At 37.6% G+C, this 25,047-nt stretch overlaps 1 protein-coding gene across 6 annotated transcripts in view; it reads right to left on the bottom strand.

Annotated features, from left to right (window-relative positions):
• celf5a (cugbp, Elav-like family member 5a) overlaps nt 1-25,047 on the bottom strand; it is a 781,548-nt gene that overhangs the window by 169,292 nt on the left and 587,209 nt on the right. For all 6 annotated transcript variants that reach the window (XM_061888544.1, XM_061888546.1, XM_061888543.1 and 3 more), the window contains exon 4: nt 7,353-7,481. In XM_061888544.1, coding sequence (XP_061744528.1) covers nt 7,353-7,481 — 129 coding nt within the window. The remainder of the gene's footprint in view (nt 1-7,352; nt 7,482-25,047) is intronic.

A 25,047-nucleotide genomic window follows, 5' to 3' on the forward strand; every position in this document is an offset into this window, starting at 1 on the left:
TCACATGACCCAATTTATACAAGTTGAAAAACGTATTGGGGTGTTACCATTTAGTGGTCAATTGTACGGAATATGTACTGTACTGCGCAATATAATAATAAAAGTTTCAATCAATCAATAAAAAGTGTAAAGGAAAAAAGGCACTTTTTATTTCAACCGTACTTCCCGTCAAAAGCCTAAAGACTGATCACACAGTTCCTGTCTTCACAATAAAAGTGCCGCTCCATCGCACCTGCGTTAACAAAATAAGAGTCTCCGAAAGCCAGCGCAAACAAGCTAGCAAACTACGGAGTTTGCCGCCAATGTATTTCTTGTAAAGTGTATAAAAACGAATATGGAAGCTGGACAAATAAGATGCCAAAAACCAACGACTTTCATGTGGTATTAGACAGAAAAGAGGAACTTTTTTCTCCTCCATTTGAAAACGTGGACGTCTGAGTCCAATCATTGCAAGTCATCAGAATCAGGTAATACACCAATTTATATTCTTGTCTTCATGAAAGATAGGAATCTATATGTTAAACATGCATGTATATTCATTAAAACACCTTCAACATGTGAACAAAAAATATAAATTATATACTGTATATATATAATTTGTGTGTGTATGTATGATATGTGGGTGTAAGTATATGTATATATGAGGTAGATCACCTCGACTTGGTCATTTACTAAGTAATTGATAAACGTTGAAAAACGTATTGGGGTGTTACCATTTAGTGGTCAATTGTACGGAATATGTACTGTACTGTACAATCTACTAATACAAGTTTTAATCAATCAATCAAATCAATGAATGCCTACTGAGGCTATGGTGCTGTTAAGTTATTGTGGCTCAATGTGCCATTTTTTTTATTTTATTTTAATGTACTATTATTTAATATATATTATTGTTTTAGTTGCTTAAGAGATATTTCTGGCTCTGAATTTGCTCATTGCTATTTTTATGTTTTTGTGCATTATTTGTTGCCGTAATCAGGTTACTCATCAGTTACTCAGTACTTAAGTAGTTTTTTCACAACATACTTTTTACTTTTACTCAAGTAAATATTTGGGTGACTACTCCTTACTTTTACTTGAGTAATAAATCTCGAAAGTAACGGTACGCTTACTTGAGTACAATTTCTGGCTACTCTACCCACCTCTGTATATACATATATACACATATATATTCATGGGTGTACTCGCCATGAAAGCGATAAACATAGTAGTGAGATTACATTTTCTCTGCTGTGCTCAGTTTGTGTTGAAACTATGGCGGATCGCAAACAGAGCCATGTGTAGAGCTATTACAGCGCTGCCAACAGTCGAGCGCCTATGTGTGACATATGTCAAAAAGCATTAAAGAGTCGAGGCGACACAACAAACTTCGTCAACCACCTCAGGGTGAACCACAACTCTGGATATGACACATTTGTAAGGAAAACTGGAGAGTGCAGTCAGGGCAGCACCAAGCCAGGTTCTTGTGGCGTGGCGAGACAAATATCTTTGGTGGAGTCCTTCAATGCTGCTGTAAAGCACTATCCAGGTACAGGAAGATTAAATGTGGAACCAATAAAATTTATGAAATAAGTAAGAAAATAAATTGATTCAAAATGTTTTGAATATGGCTGCATGAGTTTACTTTAGAACAGTGGTTCTTAACCTTGTTGGAGGTCCCGAACCCCATTAGTTTCATATGCGCATTCATCGAACCCTTATATGTGAAAAATGAAATGTTTTTTTTTCAAATTTAAGACAAAGTTATGTGTTTTTGGTACATTTTAGTGTAGAGAAAATATTCTAAGTAACAACGACTTAATTTAGAGGTTGTTGGACACTAAGGGAACAATTTCTAAGTAATAAATACTTAATTTGTAGTTATTTGGTTAGGGTTATAATGAGGCCATGCCGATTTAGGCATTAATAAGTACTTAATAATGACTAGTTAAGAGCCAATATGTTACAAATTTGCATGTTAATAAGCAACAATAATTAACGGTGAATATGTTCCCCATACTAAAGTGTTACCATGTTTTTTTTTTACTGGTGCACAAAATGAACCGTGCATGAACATCGCCTTGTTCAAAGAACAAAACCAACAGAGTGCATAAACTCACAACAGATTAAACACCTGCAAATCAGTGTGACTTCTGCTGTTGCCGTATGCGTAATACGCCGATAGGGAGAAGTTTTTATTGAGACGATGAGTTGGGTGTGTTTTAACCTTCGCCGAACCCCTGAGGCTGACTCACCGAACCCCTAGGGTTCGATCGAACCCAGGTTAAGAACCACTGGTTTAGAACTAGTACGTGTTATCACTAAAATATACACATATTACTGAATTGATGTATAAATATGTGTAAATCTTTACACACACACACACACACACACACATATACACACATACATACACACACATACATATATATACATATATACATATATATATATATATATATACATATATATACATATATATACATATACATATATACATATATATATATGTGTATATATATATGTATAAAACCACACGTACCACTTTTCCCTTAGGGGTTGCGGGGGGCACTACAGCCTATCTCAGTTACAATCGGGCGGAAAGCGGGGTACAGCCTGGACAAGTCACCACCTCATCACAGGGCCAACACAGACAGACAGTGTCAGGCTTGGACTTGGTCTTGGGTCGTTTTCCCGTGGTGCGAAGCGAATGGAGTGGAAACGGCGTGAATGTAGGTACATATTTAATTTATTTACTCATAAACTAAAAACAGGAACAAACAAAAAGCGCTCACAATGGAGGTACAAAACTTGGGCTATGAAAAGAAAAGACTAGCACAGAGGCTATAGACCAGTGGTCCCCACCGGGCCGTGGCCCGATTAGTACCGGGCCGCAGAAGAATTTACTAATTTTTTAAAAAAAAAATAAAAAATAAATAAAATAAAATTGTATTAAATCAACATAAAAAAAACACAATATACACTTACAATTGGTGCACCAACCACACAAACGTCCCCTTTTTCATGACAAAGAAAAAAAAAAAAAATTGGGTTCCCCCACTGTCCCCCACCCGGGCCGCAAGACAAATTATTAAGGGTTGACACCGGTCCGTGGATACAAAAAGGTTGGAGACCACTGCTATAGACCATAAACATGAAACAAAACAGGGTAGTACGGCCATACAAAACTCATGATCAGACATGACAGATGAAAACTAAATCAGTTGGCATGGTAACAAGACAAACAAAGAAATGCAAAACAGAAATAAATGTACAAAAAACTAAACAGCATGACCAAAACAAAACATGAACCATAGGCGTGAGAGACAGGACAACATTCCCACTCATATTCACACACTAGGGCCAATTTAGTGTTGCCAATCAACCTATCCCCAGGTGCATGTCTTTGGAGGTGGGAGGAAGCCGGAGTACCCGGGGAGAACATGCAAACTCCACACTGAAAGATCCCGAGCTCAGGATCGAACCCAGGACACACTAACCCCTTGTCCACCATGCTGTGCTGTGCTGTCCTCTCTCTCTCTCTCTATATATATAAATGGAAACAGGCTTGTCGGGATGAAATTGCCTCTGTGTTTTTTATTGACCTAACGCATATTTTGCTCTACCCCAGTATTGAGCACTACATAATGGATAAACCACTGTAACTTTGACTCTATATATATATATATATCCATCCATCCATCCATTTTCTACCGCTTATTCCCTTTCGGGGTCGCTGGCGCCTATCTCAGCTACAATCGGGCGGAAGGCGGGGTACACCCTGGACAAGTCGCCACCTCATCGCAGTCTATATATATATATATATATATATATATATATATATATATATATATATATATATATATATATATATATATATATATATATATATATACACACACACACACTTTTTTTTTTTTTTTTTTTCCATTGCACATCACTAGTTTTCACAGTTTATTCATAAATTCATTCAGATTATAAAAAAAGTTGTCACTGCAAAATCGATTGTGTTCAGATGGCTCCACTCTACTATAAAGACATATTCAACACAGTAGCAACAATTTTCTTTTCTTTTTTGTTTTTGTTTTGCGTCTTTCAACAACATTTTTCTTTATGATGAACAAAATTAGGAACTCCATAATAACCTTTTTCCAAAATCCTAATTGGAACAAATTCAACAGGCATGTATAATGCATTCATACTATACTCTGTTTGCACGTTATAGCCCAATTTAAACTTAATGTCAAACGTTCATCTAAATGGCACTGTTTGGCTGCAGCCTGTTTTGATTTTGCATCCGTGGGGAGCCGAACTTGATCTAATTGTGCACCGGGGTGGACAGACCCGGGGAGGTATAATTATAAGGTCCAGCAGATGATGAACAATGTTTTGTTTTGGGAACTACAGTAGCAACAATATAGGGAAGTTAAATGCCATCTGCCTTTGAAACTGTTTAATAAAGCCAAAGGTTATCCTTAAGGTAAAAGCTTAGGTGCTTGCAAAACATTTATTTGCATATTATATTTGTCTGTGTGCGCTTATAAATAGAAATGCATAGTCGTAGATGGCCGTAATGTATTCCCCCAGACATCCTGTAATTATTTATGATATACTGTAGTAAGTTCACTGACCATAAAAGTAAGCTTTGCAGCAGCACACATTTCTATTAAAATGCTGTACTTGTTTTTTTTATTTGCTTTTACAGTCACAGACTGCTGATACAATTGTATGCCGAATGCTATAAGACACACAAATACATAAAAAAAAACAACTAAAAAAAACAAGGGATTTAGGTGTTTTTTCACCGCTGTCACCACACAACAACACGAAAAAAGAAACTGCTCCACATTAACATTAGCTTTGCATAAAATGAGGACAGTGCGGGATTGAAATCTCGGCTTTGCCACGCAGAAGTTGTTTTTCTTTTTGCAGATATGAGATACCTCTATATGCTGAGAGAAGACTTTCCGATGGCTAAGTCAGCATTTTAAAATGACGTGTTCACTGTTACTGTATGTGATTACAATTACTGATAAATGGCGCTGTCCTTTTTCTGCTGCGCGGCGCAAGGGTTGAAAATGTGGTGTATTTTATATTTATATTTTTAAACTGTAGTGGAGGGGAAAAGCATCCCCTCAGCGACTTCTGCAGTGGGGCTCCCGCATTGATCCCAATGTCAAGTCTTTATTCATCACCGTCCCTTTGGTGTCAGAAGCGGGATCGATCCAAATCGGCAAAAGCATGTCTTTACCAAAACAAAACATTTTGGAATGTTCTAAAATCGAAAAATCCAGTTGAAAATCTGTGAGGTGACCCGGATGGTTGTGTGCACAAGAGATACAAGCAGTTTTATAGGGAATTTACTTTTTAATTGAATTGTGAATATATGTATATATATTTTTTTAATTTTCGAAATTATTTTTTGTGAAATTGTATGTTTTCATCCATACTTAAAGCCTTCTAGACCAGTGGTTCTCAAACTTTTTTCAACAAGTATCACCTCAGAGAAGTACCACCATTATTACCAATATTAAAACAGGTAGCATAGTAGGCTCAAGTGTTCATTAAAAACAAGGCAGAGGTTTTTTAAAAAAAAAAAAGAACATCTAATATTTTTGGCCACTGTAACATGACGCAGTTTTAAACCAGGGGTGACAAACTCATTTTTTGATCAGGGGCCACATGGAGAAAAATCTACTCCCAAGTGGGCCGGACTGCTAAAATCACGGCACAATAACTTCAAAATAAAGATAACTTCAGGTTGTTTTCTTGGTTAAAAAAATAGAACAAGCACATTCTGAAAATGTACAAATCAAAATGTTTTTCTTACACTTTCATGTTACTTTATTTGTCATTATTTACACTTTCTGAATAAATTATGTGACAATGTTCATTAGTCAACTCATTGGTGTTATTTTTCAATCTATCAAGACGAAACAAAAATATAAAAATCTAGATGTAGGACTTACTTTAAGTAGTTTGCTCATTTTCCTTGACTGGTGCACTAACGTCATGTGGTTTATTTTGTTTACATGTGTAGCACCATTTACAAAGATACAAATAATTGCTATTGGGACATCTACTGGACACATTTAGAACAGCAGTTTATGCTAGAGTAATTGTATCTAAGTTATCACCAAAACTCTGTGTTGAAATGAGTTCCCAGCGAGAAGACCAAAAGCTGTCTTTGAACCTACCAAGAAGAAGGCTTGTAAAACTCCACTGTGTAGGGGGGTAGCAACATGAAGGTGTTTCTGTTTCTTTCATGTATTGTAATCAACAGAAAGATATTGTTTTGACCCAAGAACTACACAGCGGAGAGAAGGCAGGATCTGCCCAAGTTCCAGACGACCTCTTTTTGAACTGTTTTACGAACCTCTTTTTAAATCATTTTACAAACCTCTTTGAAATGTTTTACGACATTTTCTGTTAACTGTTTAAGACCCCGTCCATTTGGAAGAAGCTGTTGAGATCTGGTCAGGGAAAGCCCAAATAAAGGAGGTGGGCTTCAATCTTACGCCAGAGCGTGCTGTCCGGGCGTCTCTCCTCAAATTGAGCCAAATTGAATTATGTCTGTGTTTAATTCTTTGCTTCTTGCCTTGTTTAATATATGCCATCAGTGTTTGTACCTGACAGTTTATTTCATTCTAAAAATGAAGGTGTTTACATGAAGGTGTTTCTGTTTCTTTCATGTATTGTAATCAACAGAAAGATATTGTTTTGACCCAAGAACTACAAAGCGGAGAGAAGGCAGGATCTGCCCAAGTTCCAGTCGACCTCTTTTTGAACTGTTTTACGAACCTCTTTTTAAACTCTTTTACAAACTTCTTCTTTGAAATGTTTTACAACATTTTCTGTGAACTGTTTACGACCCCGTCCATTTGTAAGAAGCTGTTGACATGTGGTCAGGGAAAGCCCAAATAAAGGAGGAGGCCTTCAATTTTTCGCGTCTCTCCTCAAATTGAGCCAAATTGAATTATGTCTGTGTTTAATTCCTTGCTTCTTGCCTTGTTTAGTATATGTCATCAAAGTTTGAACCTGACAGTTTATTTCATTCTAAACATGTTGGGTCATTTTTATAGCTAGCAAACTCATCCCGTGGGCCGGATAAAACCTTTGAATATAGTAACATAAAACACTGTACTTTAATCAAGTGATTCTATGGCGCACCAGAGTTTGAGAATCCCCATTCTAGAAAACCATCAAAAAGCACTGCATTAAACTGTTATAACGAGGATGAAAAGGCGATTTGACCTATATGCAGTGCATATGTCTCATATACTTTGCATACATCCCCCTCCTAAATGACAGAGACGCCCCCTGACTCCGCCCGTGACCTAAATCCTTGTTGACAAGTGTGTCATGGCGCCTACCTTTGCTGTTGCCATCAGGACCCCTTAAAACCGTGCACTCCTCGATGACTCCGTAGGGTTCGAACATGCGGTAAACATCCTCCTCGGTCTGTTGTTTGTTCAGCATTCCCACAAACAACTTCCTGTCTTCTGGAAAGAAAAAAAAAGAAGAAAACAAACAAAAAGACGGGTTCGGTTAGACCTGTATTATCAAGTAAAATGGTCAAATAAGCAGGGGCGGCGGACATTTGTGGATTGAAAAAAAAAATTGCACAATTACTCTATCTGGGACTGGGTCAGGTGTGGGTCACAGTGTATATCTCTTTTCTGTTTTTTTTTTAAAGATTGATTGTTTTAATCTGGTGGCTTCCTCTCGTATGAGCTGCAGCTAGTGGGGACACGAGAGTGGTCACTGGAGGCTTTTACACACATTCAGGGTTCAAAAGGATTTTTTTTTTTTTTTTACGCTTGTACGGCATGCAAGTATGCATTTAATCTAATGTCGATTCGGTCTCAACAGGCTAAAGTGCACTCCATAAAAGAACTGCAGGATGTCAGCTGTGTGATGCTGAGCTACAGCCACTCTGTTATTCTGCTCAATACAATACTGGCATGGAAACGGGAGTTTAGTACATTCAGAGACTAAATAAAAGGAAACCATTGACATTTTCAGTACAAGTTTATGCTCTTAGGTGTCAATAGCCCACATTGTGTTTAGTTTGGTTTGCGTGTTTTGCAGTACTTTTACTTTCTGGTTCATGTCCTGCCAGCACACCCATTCGACATTGTTAATTACTTCTATTTAGGTCCACCTTCTGTTGGGCAAAAAAGTATTTAGTCAGTCACCGATTGTGAAAGTTCTCCCACTTAAAATGATGACAGAGGTCTGTAATTTTCATCATAGGTACACTTCAACTGTGAGAGACAGAATGTGAAAAACAAATCCAGGAATTCACATTGTAGGAATTTTAAAGAATTTATTTGTAAATTATGGTGAAAAACAAGTATTTGGTAAACCATTCAAAGCTCTCACTGATGGAAGGAGGTTTTGGCTCAAAATCTCATGATACATGGCCACATTCATTCTTTCCTTAACACGGATCAATCGTCCTGTCCCCTTAGCAGAAAAACAGCCCCAAAGCATGATGTTTCCACCCCCATGCTTCACAGTAGGTATGGTGTTCTTGGGATGCAACTCAGTATTCTTCCTCCAAACACAAAGAGTTGAGTTTATACCAAAATGGATACATGGATGATACAGTAGAGGATTGGCAGAATGTCATGTGGTCAGATGAAAACAAAATATAACTTTTTGGTATAAACTCAACTCGATATATAACAAACTTGATGTATAACAAATTGTGCATTGTAAAAATAACTAGGTTTCACGGTAACATTTACAGTGTATTCACTTTGAAGGACTAATAATTCAACAACTTGGTTCTAAACTGGACAAAGTACTCAGAGTGTGCAAACCTCTGCCACGGACTCTCTCCTACTACAAAGTAATCCTTTACGAAACTTGAGCTCGAGTGGGCGATCCATATCACCCTCAAAATGTAATCACTTGTTCTTAATCCTATTTCTGACACTTCTTTAAAGGTGAATCGAAATCCTATTACCTAGCTATGTTGCGAACTAACAAACACACACACAGACTGAGTGAACCCCTGTGTCAGTAATTCACTCTTTGTCTCTGCGGATGGAGGTGGAACCGAAATTTAACCTCATAATTTTGGCCTTCTATTGTCGGCGGTGGAAAAAAGCAACACAATGACTCATGTTTGGTACCATTTTGGCCCTCTAGTGTGAGGTCTCCAACTAACAACATGCTACCCAAAGTGTGGACCGAGACACACTGCAATCCATGAGTTGGTCAGCTAATCATCGATATTGTGTGAACGTAGAAACGTAATGGAAAATACTACAGTACTACCATATTTTTCGGACTGTAAGGCACACTTAAAATGTATTTCATTTTCTCAAAACTCGAAAGTGCGCCTAATGTACGGAATAATTGTGGTTGGGTTTACTGACCTTGAAGCTATTTTATTTGGTACATGGTGAAATGATAAGTGTGATTAGTAGATGGCAGTCACACATAAGATATACACGTAGACTGCAATATGACTCAAGTAAACACCACCATGTTATATGGTCTATCGAAATAATATAACATTACACACAGCACTCAAAGAGGATCAACATTTTTTAGTTCGACTTTGGTAAGTTATGAAGCCGCACAGCTTGATGGATTGTACTTTGCTTCAACATATTATCTGGCATTTTGTTTCGCAATGTTATGCAGAAGCAACTTTTCTCACCTTCCGGTACCTGCTGATATGTATTTGGGATTAGGTCCTGACAATTTTCGCGCGTCCGCCTTTGAAGACTGTGCTGAGTACGTAGTCGACAAGCTTCTTCTTTTTCTCTATCTTCTTGTTATGGGACATTCATCCTCCGCTGTTGCCATTTCTAATATAAAGTAGTGTAAAGTTCTTACTTATATCTGTCAGTTAACTTGGCGTGAAAGCGCTAAAGCATACCGGTGTAGTGAGATTTTATTATTCACCCAAGGAACTTTAGTTATTAGAGTTCCGGTGTGACAGTTTTTCACAGGACACATTTCCGGTCGTATTGTTGTGTCCGGATCAGGAGATGCTGCTCCGTTATTGATTGAAGTAAAGTCTGAATGTCATTAAAACAGTTAGCTCCATCTTTTGACAATTCTTCCACTCCCGTCCTTGCACGCTACACCGCTACAACAAAGGAAAGAGAAGACGCTGACGAAAGGTGAGCCACGTAAATAAGACCGCCCACAAAACGGCGCATCTGGAAACAACTGTTAGAAAGCGGCTTGAAGATGATCTGTAAAAAAATCATCTATGCAACATTTTGACCACAGAATCACCATTAAATGTTTTGTAGACCAGTGGTCCCCAACCACCGGGCACGCAGAATATTTTTTTAATTAATTTTTCATTTATTTATTAAATTTTATTTAGTCAACATAAAAAACACAAGATACACTTACAATTAGTGCACTTACCCAAAAAAACTCCCTTTTTCATGACAGCGGGACAAATTATCAAGTTACAAAAAGGTTGGGGACCACTGATGTAAACCACAAAGAATTGTTTTACATTTAGAAAAAAATTTAAATAAAATTAACCCTTTAATACACCCTATATTCCGGTGTGCCTTTTGTATGAAAATAGACCTGACTACACCCGCTCAACGGCAGTGCGCCTTATAATCTGGTGCGCCCTATGATCCGGAAAATACAGTATTTTAACCCCCTCTGATAATTTTACATCCATCCATCCATTTTATACCGCTTGTCTCATTCGGGGTGTCGGGGGGTGCTGGAGCCTATCTCAGCTGCATTCGGGCGGAAGGCGGAGTACACCCTGGACAAGTCGCCATCTCATCGCAGGGCCAAGACCGATAGACAGACAACATTCACACTCATGTTCACACACTAAGGCCAATTTTTAGTTTTACCAATCAAAATATCCCCGGGTGCATGTCTTTGGAGGTGGGAGGAAGCCGGAGTACCCGGAGGGAACCCACGAAGTCCCGGTGAGAACATGCAAACGAACCCAGGACCATCGTATTGTGAGGCAGACGCACTAACCCCATCTACCACCGTGCTGCTGCTAGTTTTACAATCTATATCAATATCTCTTCAGCAGAGGAAAAAAAACATATTTATCCTTTTTTTCTGTGCAAATGTCTTGCATTCAGAAGCAGCTATGACCTCAGATCAAGGTTTACCATTTCCAACCATGGCGGGCTGAACCAAACTGCACCACTTGGTGGAAACATGCCTCCATGGACCTCCCTGATCTCTACTAGCTGCAAACTCATGCTCCTCTCTGCCATTTACTACCTTTTTTTTTTTTTTTTAACTACCCCCCCACCCTTGCACCGCCCACCACTATTCATCTCCTCGTTCTCTTTTCTCAACGCTGATTCTACATTTTCCACCCCGCACTTTTCCAACTGCCGTCCACTCTTTATCTCTCTCTTTTTTTTCTTCTTTTTTTTTTACTCCTCAACTAATTGCTGCTGATCCAGTGGTTTTTTGTGTCGCCAGAGAAATATTTCAGCGTGCCGCTCAGCTGAACAATAGCCCCGTCTATTCTATCCTGCCAGGGAGCGACTGCCGAGACATGGCGTGGTGAATAACGCTGACTTTTCAATAGATAGGCCCCGCACGCTGCCGACTTCTGTTAAGCGCAGCGGGGATCTGATCTTTACCTTGACCTGACACGCCGTGTTTACTGATGTACTACTCTGCAAGCTGGCAGAAGAAGCACTAAAAAAAAAAAACTTTAAAAAAAAAATTTGTACGGATAGTTTCTGCAAAACCAAGGTGGCGTGCACCAGGACTGGGCGTTCAAAGAAATGATTGATCAGGTATTACTTATTGTGTAAACTCCAGAAAGCAGAACATTTGTACACACACACACACACACACACAAAAAACATAAATCACAGTTTTTTCCCCTTAAGCGAATTGTATTCAAACAATGAACTCAATCTTTTGTTAACACCACACTGCAAAAAGTCAGTGTTCAAAAACAAGACAAAAAATTACTATAATGAAGGGTATTTTACTTGAACTAAGCAAAATTATCTGCCAATAGAACAAGAAAATTCGGCTTGTCAAGACTTTCCAAACCAAGTAAAATTAGCTAACCTCAGTGAACCCAAAAATACCTTAAAACAGTGGTTCTCAACCTTTTTTCCAGTAATGTACCCCCAATGATCATTTTTTAAATTCAAGTACTCCCTAATCAGGGCAAAGCATTTTTGGTTGGAAAAAAAAAAAGAGATAAAAAAGTAAAATACAGCATTATGTCATCAGTTTCTGATTTATTAAATTGTATAACAGTGCAAAATATTGCTAATTTATAGTGGTCTTTCTTGAACTATTTGGAAAAAAAAGATATAAAAATACCTAAAAACTTGTTGAAAAATAAACAAGTGATTCAATTATGAAAAAAGATTTCTGCACATAGAAGTAATCATCAACTTAAAGTGCCCTCTTTGGGGATTGTAATAGAGATCCATTTGTATTCATGAACTTAATTCTAAACATTTTTTCACAAAAAAAGACATCTTTAACATCAATATTTATGGAACATGTTTACAAAAAATCTAACTGTCAACACTGAATATTGCATTGTTGCGTTCCTTTTCACAGTTTATGAACTTACATTCATATTTTGTTGAAGTATTATTCAAAAAATATATTTAAAATGGATTTTGGAAATGTTGCTATTTTTAGAATATTTTTTTAAAATCTCACGTACCCCTTGGCATACCTTCAAGTACCCCCAGGGGCACACGTACCCCCATTTGAGAACCACTGCCTTAAAATAAGTATATTCTCACTAATAACAAGTGCACTTTTCTTGGTGGAAAAAAAAAAAAAAAAAAAAAAAAAAAAAAAAAAAAAAAAAAAAAAAAAAGAGTCCTTTTTGCCGTGTTTGAAAGCTATTCAGGTGTGCAAATAAACCTTTTGTGTCCGTTTATAATTTGGTGCGGCCAACATTAGAAAAAAAAACATTGTTTTCTCTTCCAAAATGTTGTGTGTGCGGCTAATATACAGTACCGGTGCATCTTATAGTCCGTAAAATACAGTAAATACCAAACGGGAAAAAAATATAAACACAAGTACAACACAGCAAAAAGTCAGAGTTAAACAACAAGAGTAAAAAAAAAAAAAAAAAATTAGGGGTATTTAGGAAATTTAAGAAAAAATATCTGCCAATTGAACAAGAACAAGAAGTTTCGGCTTGTCAATACTTTCCAAAACAAGTAAAATCAGCTAACCTCAATGAACTCAAAAATACCTTAAAATAAATATATTCTCACTATTAACAAGCGCACTTTTCTTGGTAGAAAAAAAAAACAAAAAAACTTTTTGCTCAATATGTTAAAAAATATTCTTGAATAAGTAAATGCTAGTATCATTATCTTGACATAATGATATGTGCTCGGTATCATGATTTTTTTTTCATGGTTGGAATAAGAAATGAATACACTAAAAAAGTAGTTTTATACTGTACCTGTGAATTTTGATGACACAGCTTTGCAACACTTGATATTCTAGTTTCAACCATGTTTTACTCAATATAGCTCATCAAATCCCAGCAACAAGCTGTAATATCTTACTGAGATCATTTAAGACCAAAACACCTAAAACAAGTAAAAACTCTAACATAAAATCTGCTAAGTGAGAAAAATTATCTTCTTATTAGACAGAAAATAAGCAAATATCACCCTTATTTGAGATATTTGATCTTACTTAGACTTCGGTTTTTGTAGAGCAGGGAGATTTAAACCACAGGTCCATCACTCGACTGGCAAACACAATAGTCCAGGATATCAGTCACCCACTACACAAATACATAATCCCACTACATCAGGGCGCAGGTACAGAACCATCAAATTCCGGAGGGCCCGCCTCAGGAAAAGCCTTATACCTGCAGCTATAGCCGCCCTTAACAGCAGGCCCGGCCGACCCGTCTGATAAAGCCTGGAAATGTGTTGGTCATGCACGATGTCTTTTTGTTATTTTTGTTTTGTGATGTGCAATGTCTATATGTTTAAACCTACGGCAGTGAAAATTTATTTCCCCAGGTTTATTTAGGTTTATGACAAACCTAAAATCTAAATTGTATTGATTTAGGACAGAATGACATTTAAAAACTACTGTTTGGAGCTTAACAATTTCAAATGAATGTGCACACGCCAGCTGTAACAAAACATTGTCTTTTGTATAGAGTGGTGGGGATAGGTAACACATTTGGTACTTCTATATGTATATATTGGATATTAGCGATGTCCCGATACCAATATTTTGGTAAGTTTTTCTGCACTTTTCTAAATAAAGGGGACCACAAAAAAAATGTCATTATTGGCTTTATCGTAACAAAAAAATCCTAGGGTACATTGAACATATGTTTACTATTGCAGGTTTGTCTTTAAATAAAATAGTGAACATACAAGACAACTTGTCTGTTATTAGTAAGTAAACAAACAAAGGCTCCGAATTTAGTCTGCTGACATATGCAGTAACATATTGTGTCATTTATCTTTCTATTATTTTGTCAACATTATTAAGGACCAGTGGTAGAAAATGAATTATTGATCTACTTTTTCATTTTCCGGTAATATCTGCTTACTTTCTCTTTTAACATGTTCTATTTACACTTCTTTTAAAATGTAATCGTCACTTATTCTTCTGTTGTTCGATACTTTACATTAGTTTTGGATGATACCACAAATTTGGATATCAATCCGATACCAAGTAGCTACAGGATCATACATTGGTCATATTCAAAGTCTTCATGTGTCCAGGGATGTATTTCCCAAGTTTATAAACACAATTAAATTAAAAAACAAAAAACAAAAGAAGATTTTGTGATGCTAGAAAAATATCAATGTAATCATAGTAGTATTGACTAGAAACGCTCCTGTACTTGGTATCAATACAGTCGATGTTAGGTGTAGATCCACCAATGCCGTTTGTTTATATCAGGGGTCCCGCCAGCGTCCAAAATCCGGCCTGCGAGAAGTACCAAGTTTAAAAAATATATAAACAATTATTTTTGATAATTTTTTAAAATATGTCTTTCCTAATTCATTTTCTACTGCTTGTTACTCTGTGTCTCCGAGCCGCTCAGGCAAAACATACTGTCTAAAAATGCATTTTTCCATTGATGGAATGCGCACTTGATGTCATGTTTTGAGTCAATTAGTACGCGATAGATATATATATATAGATAGATATAGATATAGATATATAGATATATATATAGATATATATATATATATATATATATATATATATATATATATATATATATATATATATTAGGGGTGTGGGAACAAAATCGATTCAAATACAAATCGAATCGTTTGTGTTGTGCGATTCAGAATCGATTCAAATTTTTAGAAAATCGATTTTATTGTTTTTTTATTTAAATTTTTTTAATTTTATTTTTTTATCAATCCAACAAACCACTACACAGATATACCATAACAATGCAATTCAATTCCAAAACCAAACCTGAACCAGCAACACTCAGAACTGCAATAAACAGAGCAACTGAGAGGAGACACAAACACGACGCAGAACAAACCAAAAGTAGTGAAACAAAACTGAATATTATCAACAACAGTATCAGTATTAGTTATAATTTCAGCATAGCAGTGATTAAAAATCCCTCACTGACATTATCAGTAGACATTTCTAAAAATAATAAAAAGAACAATAGTGTCACAGTGGCTTACACTTGCATCGCATCTCATAATCTTGACAACACACTGTGTCCAATGTTTTCATAAGGATAAAATAAGTCATATTTTTGGTCCGTTTAATAGTTAAAACAAATTTAAATTATTGCAATCAGTTGATAAAACATTGTCCTTTACAATTATACAAGTTTTTTACAAAAATATACTACTCTGCTAGCATGTCAGCAGACTGGGGTAGATCCTGCTGAAATCCCATGTATTGAAAGAATACAGAATCGTTTTGAATCGGAAAAATATCGTTTTTGAATCGAGAATCGAATCGAATTAAAAAAAAAAATTATATATTATCGAATCGTGACCCCAAGAATCGATATTGAATTGAATCGTGGGATACCCAAAGATTCACAGCCCTAATATATATATATATATATATATATATATATATATATAAAATATTTTACCCAAAATATTTTAACCCGAGTCAATAAGTTTGGAGACCACTGGTTTATATTGTAGCGTCTCGGGAGAGTTGATGCTTCAGGGAATTCTGGGAATTTGTTCTGTTGTGTTTATGTTGTGTTGTAGTGTGAATATTCTCCCAAAACAGGTTTGTCATTGTTTTTTAGTGTGGTTACACAATATGGCACATGTTTATGACAGTGTCGGCGTTGTTCATACGGCCACCCTTAGTGTGACATGTATGGTTGTTGACTAAGTATGCACTTCATTCGCTTATTTGTAGTGTGTTAAAAGTCGAGAGGATCACTTTAAAGAGCCATGATCAGGCATAATTAGGTCTTGATAAAACCGTGATTACTAAAGACTATTTATACCACACCCATGTCATGATTCTAGTGTTCAGTGACGCATGCATAACCGTCACCCATCTTACAGGGATGATATTTGAAACAAATGTACTTATGTCTCCATGGAGACAAGGATGAGTGATTTCGGAGTAGTTACAATACTGCTGACTGCGTACAAACATTAGTCGCGAGCTAGCTAGCTAGAGACGTCTTAAAGCACCTCTACCTGAGGGCGTTTCAGTGTTATAACTTCAGGGAAGACGTGGGGGACCGGTACTTTTTAGAGGCGGTATAGTACCGAATATGATTGATTAGTATCGGTATACCGTGCAACCCTAACGGGTACAGATTCTTAGACGTTGCCATATTTGTATACATTTGCTGCATGCAGTGTTCATTTCGTTAACTAATAATTCCGTTTTAGGTGCGGTCAACAACCTATTTTCTTCTGATTAAAATTAGACGATAAGAAATCAAAACAAAATCCGCTTTGACTAAGACGATAGCAATATTAAATGACATTTTTTTCGACTAATAAGATTGGACAGAAACTTAATCCAATCATACTTAAAACACAAAACAGGTACAAAACAAAAAAAAACATACCTACTGGATAAGGTGCCGAGCGCACCGAAAGGTTTGATTGATTGAAACTTTTATTAGTAGATTGCACAGTTCAGTACATATTCCGTACAATTGACCACTAAATGGTAACACCCGAATAAGTTTTTGAACTTGTTTAAGTCGGGGTCCACGTTAATCAATTCATGGTAGGTAAGGCTACAACTTAGCACAGACTATGATCACTAGCTGGGGCGAGGAGACAAGCAAAAACGTACATAGCAGTCGCGTGACGCAAATAAAGAAGCCCGGCTGACTGACTGGAAAAGGCAGGCTTAAATAATGTCAGTGATTACAAACAGATGCGTGTCCAGAACACAAGCGGCAGGTGAAAATAATAAGTAGCTATGGTAACCAACTCAGAGGTGCACAAACAGGTACCGAAGGAGTCTTAAACAGAAAATAACAAAAAACACAATCCAGACCACATCTTTAACAGAGTACATATGAGAGTGGGCGGGGATTAGCTATAAAGGCGAGCCAATCAAATCAAATGAAAGTCATATTTGTCACCGGTGGCGCCAAAACAAAATTGTGTGGATTTAACCTGCTCCACGTCGGAATATGTGTACACCTGGGTTAAAGTGAAAAAGACATTTTGTTTTGCTGTATGATGCCATCAGCAGAAAAGCCATTTGGACATCTAAACAACTGTAAGTTAAAGCTATGTGTATTTGCTGCTTCCCATTCTTCTGCGTTCAAAAACCAATTATGGTGAAAGCATACTTCACAAATATGTTTCAAAACACACCTGCTTTGACAGAGATGTAAAAAGTAGAAAAAGTGCCTGAAATATATTTATTGGCATTGACCATTGTATGCATCATACATCATTGCTGACTATAAGATCATCCTACTTTTGTGCTAAACTAATTATTTGCAGGTAGTCTGAATAAAGATGCTTTAAATACACTTTAAATGCCTACTGAAACCCACTACTACCGACCACGCAGTCTGATAGTTTATTTACCAATGATGAAATATTAACATTGCAACACATGCCAATACAGCCTTTTTAGTTTACTAAATTGCAGTTTTAAATTTTCCCGCGGAGTTGTTGAAAATGTTGCGGAATGATGACGTGTATGATGACTCGTGTTTGTGACGTCTCGGGTTGTAGGGGACATATTAGACCAGCACCACTTACGGCTAAAAGTCGTCTCTTTTCATCGCATAATTACACAGTAATTTGGACATCTGTGTTGCTGAATCTTTTGCAATTTGTTCAATTAATAATGGAGACTATAAAGAAGAATGCTGTGGGTGGAAAGCGGAGAATTGCAGCTGCCTTTAGCACCGAAACACAGCCGGTGTTTGTTTGTTGTGAAGCTTTAACACAGAGCGGTCAAGCAAACATGTTTCTCAACGTCAACCAGCAAGTTTTTGGATGGGAAAATTGTGTTATTAAGTCGGCTCTTACCGGAGACTTGAGTCGACTATGCGACCTCATCCTGTAGCTGTCAAAAAGGCAGCTGTAATCTTGGCTCCTCCATTGGCTTCTCTAAGAGACACTGGCGTTAGCCGCAGCCCTCCGACTTTCAGGTATGACTTAATAATCTCACTTAAACACTATTAACACAATAAGTAGATAAGGGATTTTCCAGAATTATCCTAGTAAATGTGTCAAATAACATCTGAATCACTCACACTGCCGTTGCCTGAAGCCGTCGCCTTTTTTTTTTTTTTTTTTAGTGCTTCACTCTAACTTTCCTCATCCACAAATCTTTCATCCTCGCTCAAATTAATGGGGAACTCGTCGCTTTCTCGGTCCGAATTGCACTTGCTGCTGGTGGCTATGATTATAAACAATTTGAGGAAGTGAGGAGCCCTACAACCCGGGACGTCACGCGCACATCGTCTGCTACTTCCAGTACAGGCAAGGCTTTTTTATTAGCGACCAAAAGTTGCGAACATTATCGTCGATGTTCTCAACTAAATCCTTTCAGCAAAAATATGGCAATATTGTGAAATGATCAAGTATGACACATACAATGGACCTGCTATCCCCGTTTAAATAAGAACTGTAAGGGTTATTTGTTGTCGAACCCCAAGATGCAGAGAAGGAGGCAGGCATTTGGTAAGTAAACATGATTTAATAAAGATACTGAGACAAAACCAAAACCAAAAGGGTACAAACAAAAAGCACGCACATGGGCGGATATAACAAACTAAGGGCTATGAACAAACTAATCGGAAGCAGGGAACAAAAAACAGTAAGCTACAAAACATCTACCAAATATAACTTACCGCTACGCTGCATTCACACGACCAGTAGGAATGACAAGTAGAAAATGACATTGACACGACAATAATCCAGCCCTGACTGGAGGAGAAAACAGGTCTTAAATAGTGGCTGGCTGATTGATCCCAGGTGTGGCCAGGTGCCAATCAGCCACAGCTGAGGGTTACACAGCACTCAGGGAGACAAACAGGAAACAGAACCAAAATAAGAGTGCTGACAGGAACGAAAAAAAAACTTAGAGGAAAAACCAACCCATAGACCAAAACTGTCAGGGACAAGCCTGACAAGAACATCTCATTTCAGTAGGCCTTTAAAGAGGCCTTATCTTCCCATCCATCCATCCATCCATCCAACAGTCCAGCAGAAATGTCAAAACTTAATTGTTTTTAAATTTAGATGAACAATCGTGGTCAAAGGTTTCCATACACTTGTAAAAATATAATGTCATGGCTGTCTTGCGTTTCCAATAATTTCTACAACTCTTATTTTTTTGTGATAGAATGATTGGAGCACATACTTGTTGGTCACGAAAAACATTCATGAAGTTTGGTTCTTTTATGAATTTATTTTGGGTCTACTGAAAATGTGACCAAATCTGCTGGGTCAAAAGTATACATCCAGCAATGTTAATATTTGGTTACATGTCCCTTGGCAAGTTTCACTGCAATAAGGCGCTTTTGGTAGCCATCCACAAGCTTCTGGTTGAATTTTTGACCACTACTCTTGACAAAATTGGTGCAGCACTTGTTTCTTCAGCATTGTCCACACGTTTAAGTCAGGACATTGGAAAGGCCATTTTAAAACCTTCATTCTAGCCTGATTTAGTTATTCCTTTACCACTTTTGATGTGTGTTTGGGGTCATTGTCCTGTTGGAACACCCAACAGCGCAAAAGACCCAACCTCCGGGCTGATGATTTTAGGTTGTCCTGAAGAATTTGGAGGTAATCCTCCTTTTTCATTGTCCCGTTTACTTTCTTTAAAGCACCAGTTTCATTGGCAGCAAAACAGGCCCAGGGCATAATACTACCACCACCATGCTTGACGTTATGTATGGTGTGCTTCACCTTTTCGCCTTCAAACATATTGCTAGGTATTGTGGCCAACAATACCTTCGGGAATAAGCTGTAGTAATCGGGCGGAAGTTAAAGTTAAAGTTAAAGTACCAATGATTGTCACACACACACTAGGTGTGGCGAAATGATTCTCTGCATTTGACCCATCACCCTTGATCACCCCCTGGGAGGTGAGGGGAGCAGTAGGCAGCAGCGGTGACGCGCCCGGGAATCATTTATGGTGATTTAACCCCCAATTCCAACCCTTAATGCTGAGTGCCAAGCAGGGAGGCAATGGGTCCCATTTTTATAGTCTTTGGTATGACTCGGCCGGGATTTGAACGCACGACCTACCGATGTCAGGGCGGACACTCTACCCACCAGGCCACTGAGTAGGTCGTGCACCCTGGACAAGTCGCCACCTCATCACAGTCATCTGACATCACATGGACAAAGATAAGACCTTCTGGAGGAATGTTTCTTCCACTTGTCCCTTTTGGGGTCGCGGGGGGTGCTGGAGCCTATCTCAGCTGCATTCGGGTGGAAGGCGGCGTACACCCTGGACAAGTAGCCACCTCATCGCAGGGCCAACACAGATAGACAGACAGCATTCACACTCACACACTAGGGGCAATTAAGTGTTGCCAATAAAACCCAAATATATCAATCAATCAATCAATCAATCAATCAATCAATATATATTTATATAGCCCTAAATCACAAATGTCTCAAAGGACTGTACAAACCACTACGACTACGACATCCTCGTAAGAACCCACATAAAGGCAAGGAAAACTCACACCCAGTGGGCAGGGAGAATTCACACCCAGTGGGACGCCAGTGACAATGATGACTATGAGAACCTTGGAGAGGACCTCAAATGTGGGTAAACCCCCCCCCCACCCCTCTAGGGGACCGAAAGCAATGGATGTCGAGCGGGTCTAACATGATACTGCGAAAGTTCAATCCATAGTGGCTCCAACACAGCCGCAAGAGTTCAGTTCAAAGCGTATCCAAGACAGCAGCGAGAGTCCCGTCCACAGGAAACCATCCCAAGCGGAGTTGGATCAGCATCATAGAGATGTCCCCAACCGATACAGGCGAGCGGACCATCCTGGGTCCCGACTAGCGGTCCATCCTGGGTCCCGACTCTGGACAACTAGTACTTCATCCATGGTCATCGGACCGGACCCCCTCCAAAAGGGAGGGGGGGGGGGCAGAGGAGAAAAAGAAAAGAAGCGGCAGATCAACTGGTCTAAAAAGGAGGTCTATTTAAAGGCTAGAGTATACAGATGAGTTTTAAGGTGAGACTTAAATGCTTCTACTGAGGTAGCATCTCAAACTTTTACCGGGAGGGCATTCCAGAGTACTGGAGCCCGAACGGAAACCGCTCTATAGCCCACAGACTTTTTTGAGGCTTTAGGAATCACTAATAAGCCGGAGACTTTTGAACGCAGATTTCTTGCCGGGACATATGGTACAATATATATATATATATATATATATATATATATATATATATATATATGTGTGTAAATATATATATATATATATATATATATATATATATATATATATATATATATATATATATAAATCTGGAAAAATCTGCTATACAATATGTGTCTGTGGGTCCCTTTTTTCAGGAATACTAATGCAAAAAGTCCTCAAAATGTCTGATAGAAGACTAAAAATGTAATGACAGACCAACTCAAAAAATGGAATGGAATTTTGAGAGACTTACAGTGTACATGAAAATAAAGAATGTGGGATTACCAATATTACCTATGAACAATAAAACACTGAATATTCAAAACACATGAACATCGCTCATGTTTTACAGTCTTAAAACAACTATTAAAAACATGAAATAGTATCCAAAATAATTCCAAAATATTAAACATTCTTATCAAATAAAACCTCTGCTTTGTTTTTGAATAATACTTAGCCCTTTGAGACACTAGTGATTTAGGGCTATATAAGTAAACATTGATATACAAGTAATATATAAGTAAACATTGATTGATTGATTGATTGATAATATGCTACTGCATTGTAATGTCGATAATTAGGATGGTACTTGGACAGCCAAGTGTTTTTTTGAAGTGGTGCTTGGTGAAAAAAGTTCGAGATCCACTGCAGTTAAAAAAAAAATAATCTCCTCATACCGGTCACTACCTGTGACCAACGCAGCGTCATCCTGCTTGCTCCCTGACCCACATAGTCACAGTGTGTACGCATCGGACCGCGCAAATGATGCACCTATAAAATAATCAAGCGTGTCACGGTGTTATCGAGGGAGTAGGGGGGGGCTCGGCGGGTGGGGGGCAACGGGCGTCCCTGGTGCTCGCTCCTTATTGCAAGTGGCAGGATCAGAGGCCATGTATCAAAATGGTAGTGATGCAATGTGACATGTGTCAGTGTGGATTGGAGGGCATTTATCTGAGAGAAAAAAAAAAAAACGTATAGAGGAAAAGCCATGAACTGGAAAATAAGAGGACAAGATGGTCCTTTCTTGGTGCTGCAGGCGGTGAATATAAATATTGAGAACAGGTGACGTAAAGCCACACACACACACACAACAATGTTGCCACCCGTTGCATTACAGCTGCTGCTTTGAGAACAATATTGAAAAGACTTAGATCCGGTGTTTTATTACACAAGCACACGTGCACGGCAATAGCAAAATAGTCACCCCAGGCTGTAAGTAACCAGTAACTATTGCTAAAAGTGCAACAAATCCCACTGGCCCCCCACTCAAACTATTGTAATCTTTTCTGACTTTGTCGATTTTTTAGAGTTGTTCCTTTCAATTCATTGTTATAATGTAATGTGCCATTATTAATAACTGATGGGATCGGGACCAAAATTATTTCGATACTTTTCGGTACTTTTCTAAATGAAAGGGACCACAAAGAAATTGCCTTATTGGCTTTATTTTAACAAAAAATCTTAGGGTTTCTTATTGCAAGTTTGTCCTTAAATACAAAAGTGAACGCACGAGACACCTTGTCTTTTTTTTAGTAAATAAGCAAACAAAGGCGCCTAATTTAGTCTGCTGACATATGCAGTAACATTAGTGTCATTTATCATTCTATTATTTTGTCGACATTATTAAGGACAGGTGGTAGAAAATGTATTATTTGTCTATTTGTTCATTTACTGTTAATATCTGCTTATTTTCTCTTATAACATGTTCTATCTACACTTCTGTTAAAATGTAATAATCACTTATTCTGCTGTTGTTTGATACTTTACAGTAGTTTTAAATTATACCACAAATTTGGGAATCAATCCGATACCAAGTTAATCATAAATTGGTCATATTCAAAGTCCTCATGTGTCCATTGACATATTTCCCGAGTTTATAAACATAATATACATTTTAAAAAAGCCAAAAGAAGATGAAAAATATTGACATAATCATAGTAGTATCGACGAGATACGCTATTGTACTTGGTATCATTACAGTGGATGTTAGGTGTAGATCCACCGATGGCGTTTGTTTACATTTTGACGCCGGTGTGTAGTAAAACACGGTACTCTTCAGAGGCGGTATAGTACCCAATATGATTCATTAGTATCACGGTACTATACTGATACCGGTATACCGTACAACCCGAGTTCAGGCCACTTCCTTCAGAGGAAGTGTAACATGTTTGATTGCAGAGGGGCAAGTGTGAGTGCAGTCATATCCAAAAGTAAGAAGCAGCGTCAACAAGGTGTGTCATCAGAGGAAGAAGGTAAATAAAAAAGGAGCATGCTATTCACAGGAAGTTAATTAAATCGGCACATTCAAAAACGCCAATGTCTTTTAGTGGAATATATTTATTTAAATGATCTATCTGCAATTATTATTTTTTTTGGAGGGGGGTTAGTATGGTTGGGATATAAACAAAAAAATATATTTTGACATTTAGAGCAGACAACTGATATAAATGATGTATGTGAATATGATGTAATGCAGGGGTCGGGAACCTTTTTGGCTGAGGGAGCCATGAATGCCAAATATTTTAAATTGTATTACCGTGAGAGCCATATAATATCTTTTAACACTGAATACAACTAAAGCATGCATTTTTTAAGAAAGACCAACATTTTTAGAGTATAATAAGTCTTATTTTTTTTTATAACATTTTTATTCTGAAGTTAACCAATAATAAATAAAATACTTCTTACTATTGATGCGACTTCTTGAACAGGTGCGGTAGAAAACGGATGGATGGATTAAAATGCATGAGTTTTATGTGTTGTACGTTATTTTTAACACTGATTACCAGCGGAGTTATTTAATACTAATCGTGTTAGGCAGACCTGGGCAATTATTTTAACTCGGGGGCCAAATTTAGAGAAAAAAAATGTGTCCGGGGGCCGGTATATCTGATTTTTAGGAACACTAATACAGAAACTCCCAATAATGTCTGATTGAATGCTAAAAAAGTTATGAGAGACTCTCTTAAAAAACAGAATGGAATTTTAAATTTTTTTCACTGAACGAGACACTTAGAATGTACATGAAAATAAAGAATGTGGGATTTACAATATTAACTATGAACGGTAAAACACTGAATATTGACAACACCACCTTTCGATCGACATGTTTTACAATCAAGCAAAACGCAACAAAAGTGCAACAAACACATCAAAATATGAAAGTGAGGGGGAAAAAAAACCTCACTTACGATCTGACATATCTGATATACATCACTAAGCTTTAGAA

The sequence above is a fragment of the Nerophis ophidion genome, linkage group LG26 (genome assembly GCF_033978795.1).
Source record: "Nerophis ophidion isolate RoL-2023_Sa linkage group LG26, RoL_Noph_v1.0, whole genome shotgun sequence".
Classification (NCBI taxonomy): Eukaryota; Metazoa; Chordata; class Actinopteri; order Syngnathiformes; family Syngnathidae; genus Nerophis; species Nerophis ophidion.